Source organism: Misgurnus anguillicaudatus, chromosome 17, assembly GCF_027580225.2.
Source record: "Misgurnus anguillicaudatus chromosome 17, ASM2758022v2, whole genome shotgun sequence".
NCBI classification, from domain to species: domain Eukaryota; kingdom Metazoa; phylum Chordata; class Actinopteri; order Cypriniformes; family Cobitidae; genus Misgurnus; species Misgurnus anguillicaudatus.
Window position 1 is genome coordinate 36436100 of NC_073353.2, and position 25951 is coordinate 36462050.

Here is a 25951-nt window from a genome sequence, read left to right on the forward strand (position 1 = left end):
TTTTGACAGCCCAAGTAATTATTTGAGTAACTTACCCAACACTGGCCGTGAAGCGTTTTCTCTCAACTGACAAGATAACTCGTCATTGGTGGAGAAAGGGTTAAGGAGCATGACAGACATGGTCACTATGAACTGTCATATAATGAAAACAAGCTTTATAATGTCTAAAATGTCTACTATGAAAACTTTTCACAATGTCGAATGTAGTGTTCCAAAGAACAAACTACAAACAGTTTTAAAATAACTTGGCTGATAGCCAACAAGAAGCTATTGACAGGACAAGAAATGCAGAGAAACGTTTCTTAATATGGAACGTCATAGCACTCAGCAACCATCTTTGCAGTAAGACCAAATCCTATCTAAATATTAAACTTTATCTAAAATAATGACATTTACTGGACCATAATTTCAGGAAAAAAAAAAACTTTCCAACATCTACACGGTAACTGTGCTAGTGCAGCCGTCTTGACTACTTATGTAGTCGTAAACACTACGGGATCTTGTTAATATCTATAGCATTTGGTTGAAAGTTCATGAAAAGATTATTCACCTTGACATGCTCCTGCAGCTGAACCTCGTGCTGGCGTGAGAGCTGCTCGTGTTGCCGCTGAAACTCAGCGATGAGCAGCTGCCGCTGTATCTGCTGTTTCTGCTTGAGGGCCAGCAGTTCCTGCTGGAGCTGTTGCTCATGGTGGGACGGCTCTGTGGGCGCCAGGGCCAACTGATGGTCCACACGCAGATCCATGGGGACGGCAGACGAGGGGACGTGCTGTGGCAGTGTGGCACTTACATCAACTGTGAAAAAAGAGAGAATAAGTGAAAAAATGAGAAAAATTACTTTTTGGAAGAAAGCAAAAGGTATGATATAATGTGCAATGTTATCTATCCTAAAGTTATCTTCTGGCTTGGGGGCGGAATAATGAGGCAAGATATTTATTTGATTTACTCACCCTCAAGCCGTCCGAGATGCATACGTCCATAATTTTTTGGACTAAAAGATGTGGCCCCCATAGGCTTGCATTTTATGAAAATTCTCAAACTGAACGATCTAGGACATATGCATCTCGGATGGCATGAAAGTGAGTAAATCATGGGTTTAATATCATTTTTGGCCAAAATATCCCTTTAAATGTCCTAATATAACTAAGGCCTAGTCCTGGATTATCTAAACCCTGCACGGGAAACTGCCCCATAGTAATGGTACTGTGATATACAAGTAACAAGACAGATGATTTCAAAGAATATAGAAAGTAAGAGTTGGTTTGAGTGAGGGCAGCAAGGGTCACAATGTCAAGCTAAAAATAAGCCAAGGTGAACAAAGCAGACACGTGGTCTGTAGTAAATAGCCTTTAACACCATACCGCATCCAGTACATCTAGCGTGGGATCTCTAAATTCATGCTGCGATTGAATGAATGGAAGAGGATTCTGAGAGGAACACTGACCACATTCATGCTTGCAGTCTGAACTCTACTCACGGGACGTCACGATGCCCCAAATGCCACAAGTTAAAGGATGCTCTCCTGACCTCACAGAAAAATCCCTGAGGCCACACAAAGGCAAATGTCAAAGGCTATTTGATATCATGGAATAAAAACCTCCTTTTTATCCTGACCAAATCACTTCACAGAATCATACTTCTGACGCAAATCCCGGTCCACAAAGACTCTGTTGATGCCCAACCCCAGGAAGTGACCACTATGCTCTTTGGCAGCCCACGCTCAGTTGGATAGGAAGCAGTCAACAAGTGAACTACTTCCTCTACATTTACTTTGCATAAATAAGCTCAGATAAGAGCTCTGTTTATGCCTGCGTTTGCTGACAAGAGACATGCAACCATATTTGCATTCGGTGCCCAGTCCAAACAAAGCCCCATGGCCAAACAAACACAAATAACTATTAACAGTAATTAACGTGCCAGCCAATGCCACAGCACACTGGAAAACCAAACGGAATAACTAATTGAATAAATAAATACTATTTGGAATATCCACAGGTTTGGGTCTCCCAAAAAAACAGAAATGGAACGTGGGAAATATGAAGGACAAAGAATGAGGACCAATGGGCAAATTAAAATTTAAAAGATTAAAAGTCGTTTTACTAGATCTTTGCAGTGAAAAAAGCTTCTTTAAACTATTAAAACGTAAGAAGTAAATGTTTTTAATGGTGCTTTTCCATTGCATTTAACTTGGTTAGCTTTTCCATTGAGTTTAGTACCACTTCAGAGTGGGAGGGATTATAGGCGTGTCTTTTTATTTGCGCTGCCGGTTGCTGTGGCATCATACAAAAAGTGGAAGCGAGCATCGTTAGAATGCAGTGTTTCCCATACATTAATTTATTTGTCAGTCCGCCACCAAATCAAAATTGTCCACCACAAATAGATGTTTGCACATCGTGTTTAAGACTACCTCTGTCTCTGTCAATCCATGTGCGGATGTGCCACCACAAACTGTAAGAAAAACAAAATTGTAACACTGGTATGGTGTTACTGATTCTCGGCATGTAGATGTTTTCACCGCTAAAAGGGAGTTTGGGAATATACACCAAAGCACAGATGAGAACAGGTTTGCTCGAGACGGCGCAAGCACGAAGGTAAAGCTAATCTTGCATTAGCAATAATGCTAGTAGTGACGATTCTCTCAGACCAATCAGTGATCTACAGTATTTCACCTCACGTTTTAGTATCAGCTCAGCTCGCTTGGAACACCAACCGAGTTGGTACTTAGAAAAGTATCAGGTACTATGTACTGTACCCAGTGGAAAAGCCCCCAAAAGTACCCGCGAGGTACTTTGCAATGTAAAAGCGCCATAAGATCCTATAACTGAATGTTTTTTTGGGGGGAACCAAAAATGGTTCGTCTATGGCAGAGCTATTCAAATCTTACCCTGGAGGGCCGAGCACTGCATAGTTTAGCTCCAACCCTAACCAAACACACCTGAGCAAGCTTCATGAATCATGATCACTAGAAAATCACAGGTGGTTAAGTTTGATTAGGGTTCGAGCTAAACTATGCAGTGCTACGGCCCTCCAGAGTAAGATTTGAATAGCCCTCGTCTATGGCATTGTCGTGAAAACCTTTTGCAGCGTCTTCAAAAGTGTAGCATTAGTAATTTTTTTCAAAACTGTCAAATTAAATGCAATACAGTAAGACTAATTCATCAAATCTGCATGCATTTTGCCTGAATTACTCCCAAGATTTTGGGAGTCAAGAACCTTTCAAGGACTTTTCAGGTCCAATACCCTCAAATTCAAGGACTAAATGTGGGGACACATATCAAGTGAGAGCAAGATTACATCATGTTACCTTTTAAGATACATTGTTACAGTTCCCTTTTGAGGGAACGCGTGCTGCGTCACTGTGGTGACACTTTGGGGACGCCTCCAGGGGTAAGTGCGTCTGTATGTGTATATCAAATTCAACCAACGGTGAGGCTAAACAACAAAGACAGGGTGACGAAGGAGCCAGGAAGTATATTGCTATCTGAAATATTGCCAAAGACGGGGTTCCAAGGATGCAGGAAGTATGGCAAGAGAGACGTAGCGTCTCGTTCCCTTCTCAGGAGACAGATACAAACCTAACTCGAGACGTTTTCATGTGTCAAACACAACTATGCAAAAAAGCATTTTGGTATGAATCAACATTCGCATACAGAAGATATAAGCATTTAAAGTGAACAGTTTAGCACGTGTGCTTAAAAAGTCTAGAATTTTGATGATATTATCCTACACTACACAGGAAATAACATGGATTTTTCCCCAGAAAACTTGCATAAAATAGATTCAAGCACTTTCAATGACCTGTATCTATGTATGACTATTTTCAAAAACTTCCCAGGGCCTTTAATTTTTTCTCCCAGATTCACAAACTTTCAAGGATTTTAAGGACACGTGGAAACCCTGGATCATCTCTTTCTGTCTTTCTTCTTCTGTGCAAGCTATGAACCAACCTACTTCTGGTCCAACTCACTCTAAAATCCACTTTTGCAAGAATCAGCTTTTCTGTAAGTAAACCCCAAATGCAGTGCTACAGATTTTGTTTACTAGTGTAATTATTTCTTGCAAGAAGGATTAGGTAACATTTGCATTAGGAGGTTAAGAGTTCACGGTCTGGCAGTCAGTTGTAATTCGAGTCCTTACTGTGCTCTCTGAGGATGGACACTAGGGGACACGAATAAGACCCGGCATTAAAAACAGCAACAGCACTGGGTGTTACGGTTAAGAGAGACATTGGGGACGAAGGGGGACATGTATTTCTGCCCAATTAGAATGATGCATAATGATGCAATACGAGTGTAGAAGCAAATAATCCAACATCGGTTCTGCAAAAGGGGATTTGCTGACACGGAAAGAGCAAGTTAGCATGCAATGCGGGCGCACACCCACACGCTCGCTTTCTGTACAGAATAAACTGATGGAGACTGATTTGCCAAGGCCACAAATGCGGCGGCCAACCATTACACCATGTACCTTGTGAGGAGTGATGCATCCTGGGAAAACAAGCACTCCGCACTGCTATCAATCAGCAATGCATCACACTTAAGTCAGTGGAGGAAATGAGTGCAGGTGCAACTCTATAGAGGGCCGGCCAGACGCATTTACTCCCGTCTAAAACACTTGAATTTTGCAATAAGATCATGTTTTGAGACAGCCATTTGAGAACTTGCATGCAACATGGTACATTTAATAAAAGTAAGTCTAATTCTAAAAAGTACACAAACATCCAAATATCAACAGTGCACCAAAGATCAAAATGAGCAATAAAACAGCTTGACTGAAGTCTGTACATTAAAGTAATAGTTCACCCAAGAAATTAAAATTCTGTAGTTTTATTACACCCAACTTTCTTTATTTCTCAAAAAGGAGATCATTTAATGAACATCCGGTTAAGGTTGATACACATTATGACTCACTTTAACGGTTAATATAGCAGCCAAGAGTGTCAGCAGGGACTCTCTCATTTTCCAAGTACCGGGTTCAGTTTAGGTGAAAAAGCATTCAGACATTTAAGCAATTTTACAGTAAAATTGTGGTGACTGCCATGGTCTACACTATGAAAAATTGTATAAAATATATCAAACCAACATATGAAGAGTTTGGTTTGAAAACGCAATAAACGCCATTAAAAAAAATTGTTTCTGCCAAAATCAGTATTGTATCAGGTCAGTATTAAAAAGTCAGTTCTTAATTTCACGCAAAATCCGATATCCGCCGTGATATTCTGTCATCTTACCCTACTTTTTTTCCAAACTGCAACAAATGCCAGACCTCCTTTTCTACACAATTCAATAAATCTGCTTAACCAATCACAGCGCACCATTCCATGCATTGTAAATAATAATGGCGGAGCTTTGAATCCACACAGAATCCTAGTTTTCCTCATCTACTTTGTACTTCGTGATCAACAAACAAACAAAAACAAAGTAATACTTTTGATGGCTTTGATAAACCTGTGGTGGTTTTCTGTGGCGGGGAAGAAACGTAAGCCATCAAAATCAAATAATTTATGTGAGAGGCACACGGGCGAAGGAAAAATGTCGGCTATTGCTTGTTCTCCAGACAGCATCAAGCTTCTGTCATGCTAACACATTGACCCCAGAGGATCTTATGAAAAACTTTCAATTATTTTACTGGAAGTCAACAAAAATCGAGCAGGACCAAAACATTTTATAGCTGATTGCTGTCAAAAAATTTAGCGACGATGTCCCAAGAATGACAGCAGCAATGACAGTGTTCTTAATATGACAAAGTAAGTGTTTTGATTAATGCCATTAATGTTTATTTTTTTGTAATTAGTGTATACCACTAGTCAACTTAATGAACATAACATGGCAAAGATGAATGCATATTTATATATTGATTCAATAGATTTATAGCTTTTGAAAAAAAAAACTTATGGATTTATTGCATTTTGCAGAAAAAATTATCACTTTTTATAATAATAATCTTTGAAAATCAAATTATGGATTTTTTTTACAGTGTACAGCACAAGTTTGAAACGGCTTGTGGGTGAGTTAATAATGAAAATGGATGAGCGGTTGGTTAAGAAGATCTGGCTGAGCTAAATAACAGTGCTGGAATGTCAGAAATTTGTTGAACATTTCCCCAATTTTGGAGGCTTTTAACATCTCCAAAGTGCTATAAATACTTAGTCAAACTTTATTGGCACATAAAAAGAAAAAGGAAACCAGGCATCAGACGACTGTCATTTGGATGCTGCGTGGCATATCCTGCACCACGAGTGCCACGTTTTCATAAAATTTAATTTTGAAGAAAAAAATTACCCCAAACCACCCACAGGGGTCTGTGCTAAAAACACACTGTGGATTCAGGGCTATGCCCAAATGCCTCCCTCTGGAGACCAGCATCCCTTTTTGACCCCCTGACCCTTGTTAGGATGCCCGGGGTAATGAGATCAGAGTTGCGTGCTGATGACGTCAACAGAGTCCCAGAATCTCCAGGCCACGATCAGATGAATAGAGAGGCATTTGTTCTGTCCCATGGATAGAGAGGCCAAACGGGTTATTACAGAGCAGTGTCCATAGCATGCTGGAAAATCTGGAGTGACACTGCGAAATGAATGAGTAGGAACATCTTAACCTGATTTTGCTGAAGCCAAGTGTCACATAAACCTCTGCCATAAAAGTGAGGTATGGGCTTTATATAATTTATATTTAGGGATTATTATTAATAAAAAAGCAGATAAACGTGTTGACATTTGGTTTTTATAACAACCTGATTTTCAGCATATTGTGATACAAAGTACAGGCACAGTACATTTATGATGTGAACCCATTCCAAACAGAAGGAGCTATAAATAGCGCACGGTAAAGAGCCTCATCTTCTCCATAAACATTGACTATTAATGGCATGAGTCTCTGGCTTTTCTGTTTCCCTCGAGGAACTATGCAAGAGCTCTCATCAATGTCCATTTGTTAGCAGGTTACCGTGGCACAATAGCTGATCAATAACCATGTGAATGTCCATGCACAACGAGCTAAATGATAATATAGTGCTCCTAAAGCTAATCTAATGCACTAATATCTGATGCTGCTAATGCACATGCTTTGAGCTGTTAACCTGAAAGAGTCTCCGAAAGGATTTCAGATCTGTGAAGATGAGGTCATGCGGTATAACAATTTTGTGCAGACAGAGGAAAGAATTTCACAAAACATGACTAATATTCAAAAAGCTTGAGTCAAATATCAAAAAAGAAATTGCATTTAAGCGTATTTTTAAGGCCACTAAGACTACTTTCATGACAGTATAATGCTGATAAATCTTATATTTTATTAAAACATTACATTGTACACTAATAAAATCTTCAGTTACACGTGATTGAATTAAGTTTTCTTAAAATGAAATGATTTTTAGTTGATGTTAATTTAATTTTAAGAAAACTTAATTCAATCACGTGCAACCGAAGATTTTTTTCAGTGCACAACGTTTTTTTTATGTATAACAGTTACCTTTTTTATCTACAAGACAGTAAATATAATATTACAATAAAGAGAATATATGAATTGAGGTATTTTTATTATATTTAAATTCTAAATAATTTTAAATTAAAATGTTTAAGACAAAATACAGATGAAACCAAGAAATTAATAATAATGTAATGGGGCGCTTTCCCGGACAGGGATTAAAGTAGTCCTATACTAAAATAAATGTAAGAGCCGTCCAAACTGACATTGCACTGACATATCTTAAAATACACCAGTGCCCTTTGTTTTGCCTCAAAATGCACACAAGTAATGTTTTTAGTAAGGCGTGTTTGTTAAAACTAGTTATATTTGAAGAGTTTGGTTCCAAAATGCGATAAACGGCATTTAAAAAAAAATTAGTAACCGCCAAAATCAGTATTGTATCAGGTCAGTATTTAAAAAAAAATCTTAATTTTACGCAAACTACAATATTCGCCATGTTATTCTGTCATCTTTTCTCCCTTTATCCCAAAACGCAAAAAATGCCAGCCCTCCTTTTCTGCAGAATGCTATAAATCCACTCAACCAATCACAGCGCACTATTTCACGCATCGTAAACAACAATGGAGGATGTTGAATACACGAAATCCTAGTTTTCCTCATCTTGTACTTCGTGATCAACAAACAAAAACAAAATAATACTTTTGATGGCATTGATAAACCTGTGATGGTTTTCTGGGATGGGAAAGAAACGTATGCCATCAAAATCGAATAATGCACACGGGGAACTTGGGAGACGGAAAATCGCAGATTGCTTGTTCTCTCGACAGCATTTAGCTTCTCTTGTGCTAACACATTGACCCCAGGGGATCTTATGAAAAACTTTCCATTATTTTACACAAAGCCAACGAAAATCGAGCAGGACCAAAACATTTTACAGCTGATCGCTGTCAAAAAAGTTCAGCGACGACGTCCCAAGTACAACCGCAACAATGACAGTGTTCTTAAAGGCGGAGTCCACGATGTTTGAAAGCCAATGTTGATATTTGAAATCACCTAAACAAACACGCCCCTACCCCAATAGAATCTGGACCTTCTGTTGATAGACCCACCCCACACATACGCAAACCCGGCAAGGATGTCGGTTAGTAGACACGCTCCTTACTGCTGTTTGGCTATAAGTGTGTTTTGGTAGTCGGCCCGTCTCCTTTTCCAAAGCGTTTTTCAAACATCGTGGACTCCGCCTTTAATATGACAAAGTAAGTGTTTTGATTAATGCCATTAATATTTATTTTTTAATCAGTGTATACCACTAGTCAACTAAATGAATATAACATGGCAAAGATTTATTGCATTTTGTGGAAAAAATAATCCGTTTTTATAATAAATCTTTGAAAATCAAATTATGGATTTGAATAATGTTTTTTTAACCTAAAGATGCTATGTGAACGTTTGTAACAGAAAATAGTGGTTTTCATCTTGTCACTTTCTTGGTATAGAAAACACGTTTTTAGTGAAATTTGTTAAAATGGATTTATTGCGTTTTGGAACCAAACTCTTCATTTCAAGGCCTAGTCCTGGCTTAAGCTAATCCCTGTCGGGGAACCACCCCCCAATAAGATATATGCAACAATGAAGCATTACATATAAAAAATGCAATATCTGCAGGTATACACACGTAGAGAGACAGAGATAGAGACACACAGAGAGAGAGAGAGAGAGAGAGAGAGAGAGAGAGAGAGAGAGAGAGAGAAATGGGATCTTAAGTTTTCCATCTCTGTTTCTCCAGTGTTAAAGGGGTCTTTAAATAAAACAAGAAATGAAGTCGCTTATGAGGTCATTATGACATCAGCAGGGTTGCCGTGGTATCACTGTGTGTGTTTACCCATCAGCAAGCTCTGAAGACCCCAGAATGCAGCAATCCCCTAAACATCAGTACCACCATCCAGGCTAAAAGCCAAACCCCGTCAGCTAGAGGAGCTTTTTAAAAACCCTCTTTTAGACTAAACAGGCGCTTAAGTAAAAGGCAGAAACACTCAGCAATTCCACACAGCTGTCCTCACTTGGCAGAGACCATGCATCTGGCCTTGTGAGTTTGTTGGTGTGTGTGTACACAAAATCATAATTCAACTAACAAGATGCCACTCCCTGTTAAGTTACTAAAACATGCAATTCTTTTAAGACGAACTAAACCAATCGATACTTTTACTATCCCTTGGCTCATGCTATAATCTACAGGACAATCCAGGAAAGCATATCAAAATTCAGTGCGTTTCTAACATAAAGCCTCGAGTGTCGTCTTAAAGCCTTGCTAACTTATCCACCTGGATGGATGAGGCTGCAAAGCTACGCTCCACCGCAAACGCTGTGGGCCTTGAAATTTATTCCATTAATTCAAGTGCAGCAAAAGTCACTGGTCACCAGCACCCGGGCTTAACTCTGAGACTCCAGATGAATACACAATTACAGTCTCTTAGAGCGTGCAGTAATCGCAGTTTAACTACATTGAGATGCGATATCAAACTAGAAGCCTGAGTGCTATCAGAGACGCATCCGCTGAATTTCAACCTCACCAATCGACAGACATCAGAGAGGAAAAGCGACGGAGAGCAAGATTGTAAAAGACGTACAGAATGGACATCTCACATGTGATCCTATTTGAATGCTGTTCTGCACGCTGCCTATGCGGCGAGCCACAAAAGGTTTAGCGGTAATGAAACATGACATGTTTACAGTAAACAGATGCTAATGTATAGTCAATCTTAGAAAGGCTGTTATCGGCAATTACCTGATTTAACAGACCAATATAGTCATGTTGTTCATAAAACAGATTATGCATTGCCAGACTGATGCATTGATGAAATATTCAATATTTCTGTTTCTTGTGATCATTAAATAGTGTGCAAATAATGCCAACTAATGTAGTTGTTAAACTTTTTGAATCTACTGTGACAACTTACTGATTGAATGCATGGTCCCTTAACTTCCTTTAATAAAAAAATACTAATTTTGTCCATTTTAGAGTGAATGAATATTGAATATGTAAGGGATAATGTAGAGGCAGCCGGTAGTTATCGGGAAATAAGCCCCAACACTGTGATCAGGACCCGACGCGAAGCGGAGGGGCTTATTTCCCGATAACTACCGGCTGCCTCTACATTATCCCGCTTATTACACGGCTACTTGCCACATAAGAAAAAAACTGGACATGAATATGAATTTGAAACATTTTATTGGCATATTTGAAACATTTACATTTTTATCCTTCCGCGAAACTTTGCACAGATGCATAAAATGATCGTAATACCTTATTAAGATCCTCTGCTTCATACTTTGTCTGTCTCCATTTTTTTCTCTTTTAGCCAGTCTTAGAGAAGTTTTAATGCCCATTCTGTTTTTTTTGTGTGTTGGCTTCGTAGCTGTCATGCTCTATTTTGTCAAGTTCAGTCTCAGTAAGCTCTGTGTCTTGTCGTTGTTCGTTCTTCTATCCACTGTTTAAATGTTTTGTTTTTTCTGTACATGTTAAAATTAATGTCAAAATTGTCAATTCTTAATTCTGGTTGTCCAGTTCTTGTCACAAGATGGCGCCAAACAGTAATCTTTATTGGCGCGGAGCGATTTTAAATCGTACAAGTAGTACCGGCTATGCGTTATTAGTTTGGAGCGGTTATTATTTGAAAAGAACGAACCTGCAAATGTCTCAACTGACCAATCAGAATCAAGCATTCCAGAGAGCCGTGTAATAAGTAAGGAATAATTGACGATGGGCCGTTGAATTGTTCAAAACTAATGCACATCCAAAGTGGTAATGTGGCACAAAGCAGGAGGGTATTATTTTCAAATAATTCAAAGGATTGCTCTGGTGTCTATTTTTAAGACATTTAAAAGATTAGATTTGCGGTTTACAAAAAAAAAATCAACAACTTTTCTCAGCCATTCAAAATAAAGCATTCAACATGCCCGTGGTATAAATTCAAAATTAATTGCACATTATCAAAATACTGAAAAATATATTTTTATCATATACAAAATTTGCCATAGCTGCTGGTAAATCTGAGGCCACGGCATCAAAAACTAAATAAAGAGTCTTTAAAAAAAACAATATAGACAAGAATGATTGTATCACCTCTCTCTCTCTCTCTCTCTCTCTCTCTCTCTCTCTCTCTCTCTCTCTCTCTCTCTCTCTCTCTCACTATAAAACAAGGTCTCTCACTCTCATCCAGACTCCGCCTCTAACAAGATGCTCCGGGCATTTCCCTCCAATGGTGAACGCGACTGGCAGCTGGAGCTATTTTTATCCTCAGATCCCCTAGCAGGGTAGCAGCTTGACTTAAGTTGTTTGAATTAGAACTAACTTGTGGTTAAAAACATTGATAATTTATATAATAAATGTCCTGTTAAGGTTTAGTGCAGCATGGACCAAAAAAATCAGCGATTTCAGCATTTGAACAACCAAATTAAACGTATCAAACAGAGATCAGAAAATTCAATGGACTGTACTTAAATCCTTAAATTAAAGAACACATAATGAACTGTGAAAAACAGTGAGCATATGCAAAAAAATATTTTTTATAGATATACTAAATCATATTACTATATTCAGTCTTTATATAGGGGTGAGCAGGGCACAAACCAACGCAGGGTTAATTGTAAATTTAATTTAACTTGTTCTCTTAATGTCAAGATGATCTCCTGTGAATTTGTGAAGTTTTGATGTGTTTTGGTTAAGATATTTAAGATTTTTTGGAGGAATGAAAGTAAATTTCTTCATCTTATGTTTTTTTTTCTAAGTTGGGTGTGTAAGTCACCAAATCCAACCTTATATTATTTTAATCACTGTCTTGTTACGTAAAACATAAAACCATTTTGAAACATGTCAGCAACTAGTAACTGATAGCTGGGATTGAAAACATTTTACACAGCAGGGTTAGTTGTCACACAGAGTTACTATTAAGCTCAAACAATGTCAATACACTTTCAAAAAAAATCTAGTTATATGCATTGATGTATAATACAAGGATGGTTAGATGAAAGATCATGGATGGATGAATGTGTGGATATCTATTTATTATAGGCAAATATATAAACAATATCACAGACACAATTTTATTGAATTATTTGTGTTTAAACAAAATTATTTTCTAGCAGGTGTTACAACAAACCCTCTGTTTGTTACAATGAACCCCACCTATGGGGTAAGTTGTCACGTTTGCACTCCTGTCACTTGGTGTAATTGTACGATAACAGTAGGTCCCACAAACAAACTTTAAGTGTTCATCTGTAGCAAAGTTGTGTGTTGAAGATTGTGTAAAAAATTATTAATCTAACTTAAATATTTTTTAAATGATTACGTTACTTTGTGCCCTGCTCTTTCCTACTATATACCGAAAAAATCTTTATGCAACATTCAGGAAGAGGAAGTGCACCTGTAAACAAACTGTGATAACTACAGCATTTAATACAATAAGCATAACCGGATGACATAACAAAGATTGCCAGGTGATAAATGCGATGTTGCGATGATAAATGCCAATATACACTGCGATAATACGCACAGCTAGTTTATGTACTACTGTTTTTGATCAGTAAGTCCTTATCGATCTGAAATCACTGTTAATTTGAGTTGTTTAAACATGCATTTGAAAAAGCTCGTCAAACATAATCATTATACATATTCTTTATTATCATGAAAATACCTGAAAAGTTTTGAAGAACAGTGATATAAATATATGCTTAAAGGATTAGTCCATTTTCTTTAAAAAAATCCAGATAATTTACTCACCATGTCATCTAAAATGACTTTCTTTGTACATTTGAGAAGAAATTATGTTTTTTGAGGATTTTTTCTCATTTTAATGGACCCCAACACTTAACAGTTTTAATGCAGTTTAAAATTGCAGTTTAAAAGGACTCTAAACGATCCCAAACGAGGCATAATGGGCTTATCTAGCGAAACGATTGTCATTTTTGGCAATAAAAATAAAAATATGCACTTTTAAAACACAACTTCTCGTCTTCCTCCAGTCCTGTGACGAGCCAGCGCGGCCTCACGTGGTGCGTCGTCACGTCAAGAGGTCACGGTTGACATATGCGAAACTACGCCCCAGTGTTTACAAGTGTGAGAAAGAGGACCGTTCCGATACTAATTAATGTCTTTATAGTTTAAAATGGTCCGCAAATGTGCGTTTCATATATGTAACACGCAATATGTAAGTGTTGGGGTCCATTAAAGTCCATTAAAATGAGAAAAATCCTGGAATGCTTTCCTCAAAAAAAAAAACATAACTTCCTATAAACTAAACAAAGAAAGACATAAAACATTCTGGATGACATGGTGGTGAGTAAACCATCTAAATGGACTAATCCTTTAAGTCTTTTTATGGAGATGCGCATGTAATGATTCTTCGTCTGCAGCGCATATTGAGTTTCTGCACGAGAGCGCCCTCTGACTTTTGGATGTTGCGGCATTTTACCGTAATTCATTGAGAAGCATAGCAAGCATCATCAGACGATTTATCCGTCCACCCCTATTAAAAAGTTTTGCTTCAAGTTCTTAGTTGGGTGTAAATTATATCCATAAGAAGCATGTCTCTTAAATATTCTCTATCTTTTTTTCTTTTCTGTATGGGTGATTCTCACGAAACCATTGAAACACCACGGCACTAATGATTTTAGCTTTAAAATGTGTAATATAGTAACATTAAAAAGCATCAGAATTAACACAATACTGTGTTCTACCTTGCACAATGTGTGATTTCAACATAAGAATTTATAATTGTAAATTTTATCTCATTTTCTGTTGAAATTCTCATTACCGCAATGTGTCCGGCTGTGTTTGAACATGCGTTATGTTGTTATTTAATCAAATTTACACAAAAATATTAAGAAAAAAAATAAATGGATGTTTTGCTAGACTACTTTAGATGACAGAAAAAATATTTACTGAATATTCATGTATAATAATGAAGAAGAAAAATTAGGAAAATGATGTGTCCATGCCTGATGTTCTCATCCTCCGCAACACTTTTTGAGAACAGTTTAAGCACACATGCAGAATTTTAATAAAGTTTGATTTTGAGTGGCCAAGCACATGGACCAGTTACTTCAAGATGGCTACCAGGTAAGATCATTTTTTTTACAGTTAATTTGAAATATTGTCTTGTCAGAATGCTTACACGACATTTTGATTATCATTACCGCAACAGATGCTTATTAAATGTTAATTTAATTAATAGAAGCATAATACTTTGATTTTCAATGCATGTGCAGAATCTCCAAATTATGTTCTTTCAGGTTTGTCATGTCATTTTGAAAATATGTCAGTGTTGATGTTTTCTGACTGTTGCGGTAATGAGATTTTTTAGGACAAATTTTTTTAATTATGTTACAAAAAGTGTTAAATGATAAGTAAAAGTTTTTAAATTAATGTTCCCATTTACTCCAGACTTTGTTTTTCAATGTCTGGTGGGAAAAAAAGTAAATTTAAGCAAATTTTACATTTTCATGCTTGACATTTTTAAAACCAAGTTTTCGTGAGAATCACCCGTACAAACAATTTGCAAATGCCGTGTAACAGTCTTCCATACCAGCATACTGTTCCTATAGTTTTAACCTTTCAGATCAACCTGTCCTTATTCAGCACACGAAAACTCAGATCAAACTGTGATTGGTTGCTTGTCATGTCAATCACAGTCTCATCCTGTCTACGCAGGCAGTTCTTGACCACACTGGACCAAGCAGACGGTTCAAATAAAAGCTTTCATCAATAAAACTTGAGAAACTTGAATGAAAATATGCTGGGCTGTTCTGTGCAGCCACTGGCCGAGACACATCTGCTTTTAATAGGCGCAAGATAGAGAGAGATTGGATGGGCAATGTTCACTGAATTGTGAATGGCACTAGTACACTACAGGCTTCTGGCTAAGTAAAAACATGGGCTTTGGCATTATATTGGACACTGCTCGACGCATTTACAACAACACACAAATATCGCAAGACAATGAATTCCTAATTGACTCAAACAAGAATGACCGAAACAGATTTGAACACGCGAACACAAAACAAACACTCTGAAATCTTTCCTCTTTCTCAATATCACCCCAAATCCCAAGCACATGTTTTTCTTTATTCTGCTGTCTTTTACTTATTAAATTTTTTGTGTGAAATACATTTTATTAGGAGGTTAACCATAAGACCAAAATTATGGTAACGGTATACATTGCATGCATTATAAAGTTTTTGTTAGAAATTCAAGTAATTCATACTTCTATATCATGTATTTTGAATAATTTAGTGAATTAAATACACCATATTTCATTAAATTAATCGATATTGAATGCAAAAGATTCAATGATCAATAACAAATGAATGATTTCGTACAACTGATAACTTCTGACTACATGAAGTGTCCATTGTAAAATATCTGATAAATGCACACCTGTGACCGTACGACTGTTGCATCCTATTAATGCGGCAAGTTGTGACGTCGCTCCGCGACCGTAAACAACTCTATTTCCGTCTGTGCCAAACATCCATTAATAACAAGTTTTCCCTCGCCTTAACTTGCTTGGGACATGTCCCGTTCTCTTTTTTCGCATGACTCCACGTTTCTACATCGCTCACACATGTACAGTAAATATCCTAAACCGGTCCTGCCAATGGATAACAGCATAGCCATTTCTTCCGTAGTCCCCAAATCTTTCCCGGTTGACACATTTCTATCATCGTAAGTGAAATAACATCATATGCCCAGCCCTGGTTTCCATCCTCTGGAGACAGTCTGTCCTGGACAAAGTCCCTGCACCACAAACACAGCCAAGCGTAACCTCACACACAAACACACTCAGCACAATACAGTGAAGGACTGACAATAAAGTGTATTGAAAAGCTTTCATCGCCGTCTCACTATTTATCACAGACTGTTCAAGGATGCATACATACACACACACACACCTACAAGTGTTAGCACATCTCAGCACCACGCAATAAAGACACAGTGCCTCCACACACCCGTCTGCCCACGCAACCTCCTTCACATACAAACACTCAGAACAGCCTGTACAAAAACGCCGCTTACCCATCAGCCCCTCGGGTCCAGAACAGCGAGACAGGCGGACACCGTGCCGAATGGTTTACACCGACTCTGGCGGAGAGGAAACACACGCTGTCTCTCCCACGAGCAGCACGCGATGCATGAAACGGCACTGACTGCCGCGTTCTCTCACGTTCCCCGTCTCTCTCTGACTCTCTTGCCTCAGGCTGTATCTGTATCTCTCTCCCTCACCTCTTGCCCCTCCCCGTTTCTCCCTTCCGTCCCCTTGGCTGATGACATCACAGGACCGTTGCAGGCATGCCGAGTGTTTATGTGCACTGCTGTAGTTTCCTGGAACACGGAGCAGATTCACAGTATATCCAGGATTCTCTCTTTCTCTCTCCCTCTCTCTCTCCCTCTCTTTAGAGGACTTCAATGATGTTTACACAGAGCGCAACAGTGGCCGCCCACTTTTGAAGCGGCCTTGGTTCAGCAAGTATTTCCCCCATTCATGGGCAATCTGGAATCGAGATTTTCGAACATTAAACCAAAGCAACCGTCTCCAAGTTCTCTCATCTAAATCACAAAATTTGATTCAAAGCAAGCATTTAAAGCAAGGGTGCAAAGCAGGTGTAGGTAATTGTTGCTGAAGTAACTCAAAAACAGTATTCGCTTACGTCATTCATAATGTTATATGGTAGTGGGCTATTACTACTGGGCTTTTTGCTGAGATACCAGTTTCCATAGTAACAGCAAATTCTGTGATTGGTGGATCTCTCAGAAATATCGGAAGTGTAGTGCTACCCCAAGAAATCAGCAAATAAGACAACTAAAAATAAATTACAATGACTGTAGTATCTAAAAAATGCACCTACTGGTTATCACTGACTGTGCATGCACACCGCCAGCGACTTTGTCGCTGTGTGTCGCTAGTCTCTTGCAATGAGGTTGTTAGAAGGCTTTGCTTATTCTGGTTGTCCCAGTAACAACTACAAACAAATGAGTAAAGGGCCGTTGACACTTTAACAATAAGCATAACGTTAACGATAACTAGATATGCACCGATACCACTTTTTCCGCCTCCGGTTACGATACCAAAATTCTGAGTATCGGCCGATACCGATTCCTGCCGATCCGACACAACTTGAACAATTTCAAATTGCATCCATGCACATGCACGCACGCACGCTAGGCTTGCCGCGATAGTCGGTGAAACGGTGATAACCGGTGCTTCAGCCTCTCACTGGTTAGATCACTTGCCCACCGCGACACCGTCTTTAACCGTCGTTTTGATATTTTCGTGTAATTTAATCATTTAGTTTCGTTAGAGAGAGCAAACTGAATGTGTCTGGTGCATGAAATTCAGCGGGGCTGAACGCCCGTCACGTCACAGAGCAGCCGGTGTCAGATTTCATTTATTCCTGTCAGAGTTTGCGAGGCGAGCTGACTGACCAGACGAAGGCAGAAGCCGCGTACTTACTCGTTTTTGTTATAATATACATATATGAAGTTTAATATAAGCGAGATCGTTTTGTTGTTGTGTTTATCATCAAGAAAAATAATAAACCCATCATTCAAGCAGCGCTTTATGGAGAAGTAGCCGGTTGCTCTGCTTGGGACTGGCTGGTTCTTTGAGAATTACCTGCGCACATCGACTCAAGCACTTAAGTAAACCAGCTGTTGCACTCGCATTGCATGCAAATTCATACGCAATTTAACGCAGCGTACGCAAGCACTGCATTTAAACAGTTGCGTAATTCAAAGTGAAAGTAAAATGTGCACGTCTGCATGCGCATTTATAAGCCCCTCCCACACGGTGACACCGGTATCACCGGGTTTGTGACGCGCTGATTAACCGGTGGGAAAATTACGTCACCGCGGCAACCCTAACGCACGCACACACACCCACACACACACACACACACAAAAATGTTAAAGGGGCCATGGCATGAAAATATTACTTTTTCCATAATTAAGTGCTATGATTGGGTCCCTAGCACTGGTATCAACCTAGAAAATTTGAAAAAGATCAACCCAGTAACTTAGTTTTGGTAAACCATTCTCTACAAGCACATGAAAAAATAGGTGGCTCTCCTTATGATGTCATAAGGAGCTCTTATTATAATAATACCACCCCTTAATCCAACCACAGCACTGCCATTTAGTGCAGAGAAAAAAAATATTCACAGCACAATTGAGTTTCAATTTCAACAAACCACCATCATTGTGATCAGTGTTTGCACTTCATCCGCTCATGTGCATGTCAAAGGACACACCCAAAACGGCACATGTTTGCACAAACCTACAAAGTGGCAATTTTAACATGCTATAATAAATTATTTATATGGTATTTTGAGCTAAAACTTCACATATGTGCTCTGGGGACACCAAAGATTTATTTGACATCTTAAAAAATTCCTGTGACATGGCCCCTTTAAATGTGTAGAGTGCTTTCTGCTACATCTAGTATAATTTTAAATGTAAAAACCAATAATTTAAAATGATTTACAAGTTACAAGAACATTAGTAATTATTAATCATGGCAGTTTTTAGGAGAACATATAATAGGCACATTTGATTAAATAAATTTGCTAAATAAATTTTCCTTAATTGCGCAAAACCGTCACAGTAAAAAAAGCTTTAGTGTGCAGATGACCATTAATGCACATCCCGGGCACAGAATTGATGAGCATAAATGATACTGTACAATACGATTATGGGCTTCCTGGGCGCAGAATTGATGTACTTGAATCATCCTCAAATGGGATTCCTCGCATCGCAATGGAAAGTTCATAACCGTTAAAACACAAAGAGAATAGATGCATCACGTGCTCAGCACATAGTGAATTGCATCCATCCAACGGCTTACTGCAACTTTATAAAATCAGATCTTTAAAATAGCCTATCCCAGATTTAGGTTCGGGGTATCCCTATTGAAAACTATATTAGCGTCAACATCACCGGACGATAACGATAACTTTATGTTAATTCGTTTATGGGCGTAGTACTCACGCAAATCACTTACCCCCAATGGCATTAACTAATATTGCATATTTCCTGTAATAAAAACGTTTGCAATTGTTTATATGTCCCTGAATGTGTAAATATGCTGTTCTTGTTGCATTTACAGCGGGTATAACCAGCAGATGTCTTTAAAACGTGCGTTTAGTGTAACTCTAAACAGTGAATCTAGTAGTTTGTGTAATCTAATATCTTACATTTTGGCGTAGGCAATACTAAGCATTACTTAGTCAATTACACAGCAACTGCATCAGCGCTGGATACCTGAGGTAATTTTATGTTACGAACCTCAGCAATGAGCTTCTCCACCGTGTCATCTGTCTTTTCAAATGCACGTTTAAAGTTCACATATATTTGAATGGCGGTAAAAGGTTTATCGTTCATCAGTTGAAAAAATAAATTGGCCAGAAAGTAATCCCCAAAATATAATTCATTGTATCTTTATCATTATAGTTGTGCTGTATATTGTGCTGTATAGTTGTGCTTCTTTTTAATATAAATATAAAAGTTTAATATTTTTTAAAAACTTTTTTTATCGTAATTATGTGAACCCTTAACTGTCCTCTCAGTAAATGCCGAAAGACGGATGACTCTCATTGGTTGTCACTTCTGAAAGTCGCATGTCATTTGCATGAAGTTGAACTGTTCTCAACTTTGTCGGCTAGTTTGACACGCCCACTTCATGTAGCCAATGGTGGCTGTTGCTTGTGCTATTCGCTGGTGGTGTGCAAGCAGATACTAGTAAATAGATATATACATTTTGTACGTGCATAATAACAGAACTGTCATATTTGAGTCAACTATCCCTTTAAAGAAAAAGTTGATTTAATGAATGGCAGTGCGGTGGCGTAATAAAAAGTGTGAACAAACACCCGCCTCATACGACTATACATTTAACAACCCCTTTCCCGGCTGGCCCTATGGGAAGCTCAGCTGTACAGCTCATTTACGGTTCCTCTCAAGTTGTTCATTTCATTGATTGATTGACTCATCGGACAGGAATATCCTGACGCTCGTGAACTCAAACCCATGTGTTTCAGCCATCGATCATCTCCAGCACAATGTTTCGCTGAATCACTAAGCTCATAATTCTTAAAGCGTTACGTTTTTCATTTGCAGTCACTATTATCAAGAGAAAAACAAACGAACACGCAAAAGCGCATGCTTGCGCACACACAACACAGGGGTTTACAGTGCTAATACGATCATTTCCCAAGCCAAAGCCTAGTTTGCCTGTCACCTAATTAATCTAGAAGTCTTTGGCATCTACTTTTGTGAACAAAACAAAACGCATGCCATTTCTTATTCATAATCATTAATGTAATAAAGTTAGAGAGCTACAGGGCCCTTGAGTTTAAAACTTTTGCATAAAATATTTTGGTGAATAAATAAACTTTTCATTGATGTATGGTTTGTTAGGATAGGACAATATTTGGCCAAGCAGCTCACCCAGTGCAAAAAAACTAAATATTGAGAAAATCTCCTTTAAAGTTGTCCAAATGAAGTCCTTAGCAAGACATATTACTAATGATAAATAAATGTATGATATATTTACGGTAGGAAATTTATAAAGCATCTTCATGGAACCTGATGTTTTATTTAATACCCAAATGATTTTGGCATAAACAAATCAATTGTTTTGAAACATATAATGCATTTTTGGCTATTGCTATAAATTAAGAGTTTGGTTCCAAAACGCAATAAAAAAATAGTTACCTCCAAAATCAGTATTGTATCAGGTCAGTATTAAAAAGTAAAATCTTAATTTTACGCAAAATCCGATATCCGCTGTGTTATTCTGTCATCTTTTCTCCCTTGTTTCCCAAAATGCGATAAACGCCACTCCTCCTTTTCTGCAGAATGCAATAAATCCGCTCAACAAATCACAGCGCATCAGTCCACGCATTGTAAACAACAATGGCGGAGCTTTGAATACACACAGAATCCTAGTTTTCCTCATCTACTTTGTACTTCATGATCAACAAACAAACAAAAAAATAATAATATTTTTGATGGCATTGATAAGCTTGTGGTGGTTTTCTGTGATGGGGAAGAAACGTAAGCCATCAAAAACAAATACATTTACGCGAGAGGCACTCGGGGATGGAAAAATGCCGGCTGTTGCTTGTTCTCACACGATAGCATCAAGCTTCTGTCATGCTAACACACTGACCCCAGGGGATCTTATGAAAAACTTTCCATTATTTTATTCGAAGTCAGCAAAAACCGAGCAGGACCAAAACATTTAACAGTGTTCTTAATATGACAAAGTAAGTGTTTTGATTAATGCCATTAATGTTTTTTAATCAGTGTATACCACTAGTCAACTAAATGAATATAACATGGCAAAGATGAATGCACATTTATATATTGATTCAATAGATTTATAGCATTTTGAAAAAAATGTCATGGATTTATTGCATTTTGCAGAAAAAATAATGGATTTAATTTTTTTGTAATTATAACATAAAGATGCCATGTGAAAGTTTATAACAAAATAGTGTTTTTTTATCTTGTCACTTTCTTGCTATAGAAAACAATTTTTTACCAAAATTAGTAAAAATTGATTTATTGTGTTTTGGAACCAAACTTTTCAAATATACCCATGCGGCTTATGACTGGTTTTATGGTCCAAGGACAAATATATTATCACATATCATTGGTTCAAATAACTTCAAATAATGTTATAATTTGTCCCAGTAGCCCAGTTGGTAGGTAAAGCACTGTGCAATCCCAGGGAACACGATAAATAATGCGCCACGAGTCGCTTTTAATTAAAGCATCTGTCAACTGCACAAATATATAATACATTTTCGTATGCATTCATAATCAGAAGGCATCTAACTTTCTACAGTAAGTGTATCTTAATTCTGTTACTCGTATTTCAGAAAACCTGTAACATTTTTTTCTTCCAAATAAAAATGTAGTCTGAGCTTCAGAGAAATCACAAACAAAATCATTTGAGCTGTGAAGGATGAAACATCATTAGGATTCTGAAAGCCAACCTCCATCTGGGATATCCCGTGACACCCCGCATACCCCACCCATGAAATCAGGGATGAAATTCTTTAGCAGATAGCTAGTTAGTAGAGTTTATCTATAAGGTTACAAGTGACATAAAGAAGCTATGTGGGTGGAGGCAGAAGAGGTCCATTGAGGTGAAGTGGAGGACCATCTTTACGGTACGGGGGAAGCTGACTGGTCACGTTGGTAAAGCCTGACGCTTAACAAAGCAGAAAATCAATGGCACATTTACTTGGGCTCAATGTTAATCAATACGCAGCGTGTTCGGATACGAGCACAGAAAGAGAGAGAGTGCGCGCTGAAATATTTATCCTACAGATTCCTTTCATACAGCGACGGCAAGCAAACAATACCACACGGCCAACACCCAAAGTGCTGCTGGATCCTTTACAAAGAGCCCTCGAGCATTAAAACTCCTCTCGGCTCAAAATAGGCAGAACACAATCCCGACTCTCATCTGAACAAGCTCTCGCTGAAATAAACCTTATCGTACAAAAGATGAAATGTAATCAAGAGTCTCTCTCTTTAGATTACTCTGACCACTATAGAGACTGAGTTTAGCTCTTTAAAGGGGAAGTGGGACGTAAAATAAAGATGAGTGGTGGTATGACCAAACTCTTACATCATGGTATGAATCATTTTATCACATTTAAAGTCTATACCACAAAAGAGTTATCAAAAGAGATCTATATATGCTACTTCTTTCAGCCAATCATTAAGATTGTATAAATATTATTTTACATAGTAGTATGCAATAGGCTACCCCAGAGACAATGCGCTCATAACCTCCCAAAATAACTGCATCCTGGCGGCATGCTTTGATTTTAAAAACATGATTCCTTAGAAAACAGATCAAATCTTGATTGACTTGCACAGCATCAGCTATGACGGCAACACATCCCTACCACACACAGATTCACAGATAACCCTCGTATATAAACACACAGCCTCGGACAAAAATAGAGCTCACTTCAATTGGTGAAAGAGTGAGGAGCTCTAACGGCGTTCAGGATGTACGTTTAGGTACTTGATCAACAGCAGAAGTGTCCATTAAAAAACACCTGGACTCGACGAACATGGAGGGCTGCCAAAAACTGACTCGCATCTCATGCAAAGTACGAACGCTCCATGAATCATGGGAAGGCCTTTTCCATGACATCTTTACAACCTCTGATGGCTCGGAATGCTCCCGGATATAAACTCCTTTATCCTGCCCGGCTATTTTAGTTTCAAACAGATCTGTTCTGATAAATGCGCGCTGAAATAGAAAATATTTAAAAGTCAGTGGAAGAAGGAAAAAATGTACGGGGGTAAGTCAGGATGTGCGGAGGTAAGAGGAAATGTTGTTGGATTTCCACAACAGCTCTTAACAATAAAGTTAGCTCAGTTCAGGACAGTTGATGGAGAGGTCACCTGTCCCATCGGGCCGCTGCTGCACTGTCAACACATCCCGCATTTCATTACGAAGTACATATTTTATGTCCTGAATAAGATATATATTTATATAGTTTAGATAGACAAAGAAGAGCGGATGGACAGAAGAACAGACAGACAGACCGAGAAGAATTGATAAACAAGAAGAATGGATAGAAACAAACAGACAGGCAAATATATAGACAAAAAAATGGACAGACAGGAAAATGGAGAGACCAATAGACAGGCAGATAGACAAGGAAAAACGGATAAGACAGAATAACAGACAGACAGACAGACAGACAGACAGACAAAGAAGGGCAGATAGACCGACAGACAAAGCAGAACGAATAGACAGAAGAATGGAAAGACCAATAGGCTGATAGATAGACAGACAGATGAATAAGCAAAGAAAATGGATAAGACAGAAGAACAGATAGACAGACAGACAGACAGACAGACAGACAGAAAAGAATGCAAAAACAGAAAAAGGGATAGAAACAGACAGTCAGACAGACAGACAGACAGACAGACAGACAGACAGACAGAGAAAAATGTAGAGACTGATAAATAGACCCATAAGGCAGAAGAATGGACAGACAGAAAAAGAAGGATGGATAGACAGACAGATAGATAAAGAAGAACAGATAGACAAACAGACAGACAGACAAAGACGGAACAGATAGATGAAAGAAGGAATAGAAACAGACAGACAGACAGACAGACAGACAGACAAAGAAGAACAGATAGACAGAAGAACGGAGAGACCAACTGACCGATAGATAAACAGACAGACATACAAAGAATGATGGATAGACGGAAGAAGGGATAGAAACAGACGGATAGACAGGATAGACAGAAGAATGGAAAGACCAATAGGCCGATAGACCGACAGACAGATGGATAGACAAAGAAGAATGGATAAGACAGAAAAACAGATAGCCAGACAGACAGACAGACAATGAAGAATGGATAGACGGAAAACAGGATAAAAACAGAGAGACAAAGAAGAACAGATAGACAGAAGAACGGAGAGATCAATAGACCGATAGATAGACAGACAGACAGATGGAAAGACAAAGAAGAATGGATAAGACTGAAGAACGGACAGACAGACAGACAGACTGACAAAGAATGACATATAGACATACAGACAGATAAAGAAGGACAGATAGACAGAAGAACAGATAGACAGACAGAAAATAATGCATAAACAGATGAAGGGAAAGAACCAGTCAGACAGACAGACAAAGAAGAACGGATAGACAGAAGAACGTAGAGACCAATAGACAGACAGATAGACAGATAGATAGACAGACAGACAGACAGACAGATAGACAAAGAAAAATGGATAAGACAGAAGAACGTATAGACAGACAGACAAAAAAGGATGGATAGACAGACAGATAGATAGATAAAGAAGAACAAATAGACAGAAGAACAGACAAACAGACAAAGAAGAATGGATAGACAGAAGAAAGGATAAAAACAGACAGACAGACAAAGAAGAACAGATAGAAAGACGAACGTAGAGACAAATAGACCGATAGAGAGACAGACAGATGGACAGACAAAGAAGAATGGATAAGACTGAAGAACGGACAGACAAACAAACAGACAGACAAAGAAGGACGGATAGACATACAGATAGATAAAGAAGGACAGATAGACAGAAGAACAGACAGGCAGATAGACAGAAAAAAACAGACAGACAGACAAGAATGCATAAACAGAATAAGGGAAAGAAGCAGTCAGACAGACAGACAGACAGACAGACAAAGAAGAACGGATAGACAAAAGAACAGAGACCAATAGACCGATAGATAGATGGATAGACAGATAAATAGACAGACAGACAGATAGACAAAGAAAAATTGATAGAACAGAAGAACGTATAGACAGACAGACAAAGAAGGATGGATAGACAGACAGATAGATAAAGAAGAACAAACAGACCGAAGAACAGATAGACAAACAGACAGACAGACAGACAGAGAAGAATGGATAGATGGAAGAAAGGATAAAAACAGACAGACAGACA

General features: G+C 38.2%; 1 protein-coding gene across 1 annotated transcript in view; it reads right to left on the minus strand.

Annotated features, from left to right (window-relative positions):
- Positions 1–25951, minus strand: part of hdac4 (histone deacetylase 4) — a 293442-nt gene that overhangs the window by 131415 nt on the left and 136076 nt on the right. The window contains exon 4 of the mRNA XM_073854701.1: positions 551–795. Coding sequence (XP_073710802.1) covers positions 551–795 — 245 coding nt within the window. The remainder of the gene's footprint in view (positions 1–550; positions 796–25951) is intronic.